Source organism: Teleopsis dalmanni, unplaced genomic scaffold (genome assembly GCF_002237135.1).
Source record: "Teleopsis dalmanni isolate 2A unplaced genomic scaffold, ASM223713v2 unscaffolded_contig_2754, whole genome shotgun sequence".
NCBI lineage: Eukaryota > Metazoa > Arthropoda > Insecta > Diptera > Diopsidae > Teleopsis > Teleopsis dalmanni.
The window spans coordinates 1-5,943 of NW_024034136.1; the positions used below are offsets into that span (position 1 = coordinate 1).

Consider the following 5,943-nt stretch of genomic DNA (forward strand, 5'->3'; position numbering starts at 1 on the left):
CCTCGACGTTCTCATAGCCACATTTCCATAGTGCCAGAGTGCCACAGTGCCCCATTGGCTCATTGCATAATCAACAGTGCCAATTTATAAAAAGTAATGAATAAAATAGGACAGTATCAGTTGGGCCAGGTGCCATGCCTCATTTGCCTAACAAAAGTTTTGCAAACTTCCTTCGAACATCGACGACGAAAAAATAGGCAAAATGTCGCCAAATCCTGCGCTGTTAATAAATTTCGCCTAAAAAGCTATGAGCTCGTAATGTGCAAACAAAAAGGAAAAAAAATAGTAAAAATAAAGGAAAAAAGTAACAAGAAATAAATAAATTGACATAATTTAAAATGAGTTTTAATTGGGTCACAGTGGGTAGTGTGAGTAATGGGCTTGATTGGTGGGTGTGCCAAGAGCCCTGTGCCTTGCGCCTTTTATCCTGCGAACTGTGCTCCATGCTCCATGCTCTATGCCTAGACTAAAATGCCATTTTTCGATTTTACTCTGCTGCTTTGCAATTTGGAAATCATTATTTGCACTTTCAGCCATGAAAGACTGCAGAATCAATGCGAAGCACAACTTTCAATGCATTTGCAAATCGTGCCTGTTGCCAAAAACGATTCGAATAATTTTCCATTCGAAAGAATGTTGTCGAAAGTTTACATTTGGGAATCAAGTTTTTATCCAATAAAAAAAAGAAATTGTAAGCCTATTTGATGGAGTCTCAGCCTTTTAAGGTTTTAAGGTAAAACGTACTTTTAGGTTCTTTAAATTTTAAAAGCTCTTATCTGCGACTAATGTGATTTTGAGTAATGTAAATTGATACTAATGGCTTCAAAAATTATTTCTAATATAATATTATAAATAAAATTATATAGTTTTTACAATTTTATACAAATTTTATTTGTTTTCTTCATTGCAGTTGGCTATTTAGTCCGTTCTTGTGCGATTTATGGAACAGTTTGGATGTTTACTTCTCAACAGCGAGCATATTGCACCTGTGCTGCATATCAGTAGATAGGTAATTTGCAAATTTTAATAAAAAAAAATTTGTTTTAATGTATTAAAATAAATATATATATATATATATATGTCTTGAACCAATATTATTATGATAGCTGGTCTGGTTATTTTATTATGATGTTTTAAAAATATTTATCTATTGAATCTCTACATATTGTTACTAAAAGATCTATTGCGACCTATTGCCCCTTAGTCGAATTAGAGTGTTTCTGCAAGTCGGATTTCTTTAATAAAAGATAGTAAGCGTTTTAGGTTGTAAGTCCCTAAAAGCATTTTAAATTGTGATAGTCTTGGTAGCCTTTTCCAATAAGGTCTCTTTCTTTTGAAACTCTACTTACTTCACCAATATTGCGTTAATAATTTTTCTATCCTATAATAATTTTGTATATTGAATGAAAAGAAAGTTCTGAAGAATATTTTATTATAAAGATTTATTGTGGTAGCTTGCAGGTTATTTAACTATGATGTTTTAAAAATATTTATCTATTGAAATTCTCTATAATCTATCTATACCAATAAACTTCATATTAGTCATGAATTCCTTTGTCTGTTTTATATCATTCTATATGTCATTAAGACTAACAAATCCATCCCCAACAGTTTTACATTAATGGCTTAAATTCACATACTTTTAGATTTTAATGTATATAGCTTGCAAAGAAAGTGTTGCAAATGATAAAAATTATAATACGGGGTTAATGGATAACCTTGTCTCTTTCAACACTTAAATACAGTACTGAGTAAGATTTCGGTCAAATTCTCATTCCAATATATTACTTGTATATAGCAATAAGCAAGTAATTGTACTTCTTACAAATATTACACGTCATGACAATGAAGTGTGGAAAACAATACTACTTAATTATATTCCACAGATCATTATATACTACTATACTATATTTTTCAAGCAATTTTGGATCACTCACCGCCACTTGTTTGGGAATAGCTCGGTTATAATTTGACAAACGTTAGTTTTGTTTAGATTTTTTAATACATTGAAAAAAATATAGTAGACCCAATATATATAACAATATATGACAATTCTCATCCAATTATCCAATCCAATCAAACACTTGACATAACCTCAAACTTGTTTACAGTCAATATAGACTTTGAAGTCGTTTATGGAGAGTACTTTGAACATAACATTTGCATTAGTTATTCTCATATTTTATATATTTTTCATTCTCCCTAAGGATTCGCTTTAAAAATGGTTCAATTTTGTTGGATTTTAGTACAGGCAATTCGGTCAATCAAATTGTCTTTACGCATTCAACTCCTTATGATGGTGCAGACTGTGATGTGGTTGATGTATAGTGCACTCACTACCTCCTAACAGCTTGTATCTCGAATTAGCTTTGAAAGGGCTAATTAATCTATGTTAAAAAAAACACATAAAGTTTTTAAATTAGTCGATAGTTCGAAAGCCACCTTCAGGATATTGAAAGCAATATCCAACGTTTTTTAATATACTTTTCAACTAAAATTTTATGAATTGAAAATTAATTAATTTTTATAAAGTTTATATTTTTTTTGCTTACTGAAGACTATTGACTATAGTCGAAAAATTGATGGCAATTATATATATTTCTTTAAAACTTATTTAAAAAGTTTGTATGTTATTTATCATTGATCAACTAGTTCATTTATAAAATCTATAAATAAAATTTGGTCAATAAAACAATAAATTATCTAATAATACCATATATTATATTAATTGATATAATTTATATATATAATAATTTGTAATTTATACATTAATATGCAAATGAGACTTAAACTAATATATATAATTATTTTATTTTATTTCATTTTAACTCAAGACATCACCTTATCATGCATCTTGAAAAAAATTACAATCCAAATTAATTTCATACAAACTTCACACTCATTCATTCATCAGAATGAAAGAATTTACATTCTCACATTGAGAAATTTTCCATTTAATCAGATTGCAGTACATCTGTACCATTTGCGCTTTTCAATGATTTTCATCAACTTTGCAAACTTATCTCTGTTAGAATTCAAACACATTCTACTTCACTTTTGCAGATACTATGCCATTGTAAAGCCGCTCAAGTATCCGATTAGCATGACAAAGCGCGTCGTTGGTATCATGATACTAAACACATGGATATCACCAGCACTGCTGTCCTTTCTGCCCATATTTATTGGTTGGTATACGACCGAGGATCACAAGCGATTCGTCGAGGCGCATAAAGACCGCTGCGAGTTCATTGTGAATAAGCCATACTGCATCGTTTCCAGTTCGATTTCGTTCTGGATACCTTGCACCATTATGATATTCACGTACTTGGCCATATTCCATGAAGCGAATCGACAAGAGAAACAACTGATGATGCGTCAAGGCAACGCTATGCTGATGCATAGGCAATCAGTGGGTGTGAGCGCAGGCGGTAAGCTAAATAATAAAATGAATCCAAATAGGAATAAAAATAGAAATGACAAGAAATGCCAACATGTGATAAAAATTAAGAAAGTTTTTTGCTAAAACAGCCTGTACAGTAAATAGAGAAAAAACACAATGGATTTGCTAAATGCGCATTGAAAGGCAGGTGCAAAAAGTTAAATGACGCTTAACAAAAAAGTGCCATTGTTTTGTTTCTGGCCATGTGTGCCAGGTACATGGAACGCATATGTTTTACTAAAGTTGGTTAATGTGCAAACTTTGGCATGTTAAGCATTTCCATACACGCACTTCCAAGCCAAAAGCAATGCAATTTGTATTTTGTGTATCCGTCGAAAAGCATTAAAGTTCAAACATTCAACGGCATACGTGGCGTATGAGTGATTTTTTGAGCTCACCTTTAGAAGAATCATGTCTGTCATACCAAACTTAACATATGCGATGTTAAGCAAAGAAGTTTTTTATTGTAGATAAAATGAATGGTATAAAAAACATTTCTTTAAGTGTTTTATTGTCAAAAAAAAACAAGAAACCAAAAATTAATTGAACTCTTTTTGCATTCTTGCACCTGCCTTCGACGGCTGTTCATTTAAGAACTCTCACTGTTTGGTTCCTTATTAATTAAGACAATGGCTGAACCATTGTACCAATGTACTAAATAACTTTTTTATGCTAATTTTCTGCAGGCGAAGCGTTAAGCGGTTCCGGTTCATCAAAAACTTTAACTTTGCATGAAGTCGAGCAGGATCATACGCCCACTAAGGATAAACATTTAATCAAAATGAAACGAGAACACAAGGCTGCAAGAACTTTAGGTATAATAATGGGCACTTTTATAGTTTGTTGGCTGCCATTCTTTCTGTGGTAAGTTTGTGGATTTAAAACAATTTTCTATACCAACAAAAAAATATATAAAAAATCACCTTAAGGTATGTTATGTGTAGCAATCAGTTTTTCAGTTTTTACTCTCTTGCGGCTGTCGACCGAAATATATTGTATTACAGAAATCTCTACAACAAAAGCATTTCCACAGAAATGCATTTTAAAATATTTTTTAATATTAAAATTTGCCATAGCTGCAATTTAATACTTTATTTTGCACAATTTAGCTGCCTGAAGTTAGGTAATTTTATGCACTTGATGGGGTACTTAGCCAGTAGCAGTTGTTTTTTGTGTAACTCAAAGCGTTTGAAAACTGAGCTCCACTATTTTGAGATACTTTTAATTAAAAAATAATTATTTTTTGTTTCAATTAAGCTACCATAAACTAAAGTTATTTTATGATCCTTGTTAAAATATTTGTATATGGTATTTAACTGAAAGTTGATGTGGCAAACCATAGAGGTGTCATCAAAAGCTGTTGATATCAAATGAAAAGCTTAAACTTTAGTTTAAGCTGTAAGGAATTATAATGAAAGGATTAATTTACTTAGTTTATAATACATTAGTAGTATTCAATTTCAAAAAAACTTTTAACAAACTTCCAAAAACTTTTTCACATATTTCTGACCTTTAAATGTTAACCAATATTTAAGTTTATACAAAGTATGCCAACTTACGAAACTAAAGGTTAACTGAATTATTTTAAAATAATTTTTAAAATTCTGTGAAAGTACATAGATATTTAAAATAAACATTAAGGAAATTAATTTTATATAAGTAACATTTATTCTTTTGCCTTAAAACTTTTATTACTTCGCTAAAACAGTAGAAGAAACTTTGAAGGACTTACGAAATGTTTCCACATATCCATGAGCTTCGATATTTCTAAAATATTCTAAACAATGATTCTAATAACAGTTATTCTTCGCACAGATAAGAATTATATATATATATAGAACTATATATATCATAATTAAAATACTGCAATAGTTTTTTATGTCAGATTTATGCCGTATATTATGATTGTATCAATATATACATAAATATTAAAGTAATACTTACTAACCTACTTAGTTGACCATTATAGACGTGAACTGTCATTAGCAGCGTCCGGTAGCCGCCGCCAGTCAGCCTGGTTACTCGCTCGCTGTCGATAGTACCGAGTGCCTTTATATTATTAATCATTTGCCTGTAATCATCCTGCCATGATGAAACGTTGGCGATTTTATAGCAAAATCGAGTTTTGGCTCGATTGGTTGAAGCACCATCAGTCATTAAATTGTGGTAAAAAAGACATTGCTTCGCGACAAGTGCAAAACTCAAACTAAAAGTCCAGGGAATAGGACTCGCTATACACATTATTAGTTCATTAGTCAGCAGTTACTCAGTTTAGACCAGTAGTCCTATCCAGTAGTCCCACGTGGAGCCTGTACGCAGGATTGAAAACGACAATAATTGTGCTGGCATTTTCCAAATTGAATCAGACAGTATTCTGTTAGAATTAAGTATTCGTTTTTAGGGGCACACGGTTCTTCCATTTGCTTAAATAGTTTCAGTAAATATTATTACCACCACTACCATTTCTAAAGGTACACTATTAAGTCTATCTTACTGACTCCTAA

The 5,943-nt window shown here is 31.2% G+C and overlaps 1 protein-coding gene across 1 annotated transcript; it reads left to right on the forward strand.

Annotated features, from left to right (window-relative positions):
• Positions 1-3,063: 3,063 nt before the first annotated feature.
• On the forward strand, positions 3,064-4,307 carry LOC119664850 (octopamine receptor beta-2R-like; the record flags this gene model as incomplete). Its single annotated transcript, XM_038074222.1, has 2 exons — positions 3,064-3,428; positions 4,126-4,307. Coding segments are annotated over 2 exons (547 nt in total), but the record flags the coding sequence as incomplete, so codon positions are not given.
• Positions 4,308-5,943: the final 1,636 nt, after the last annotated feature.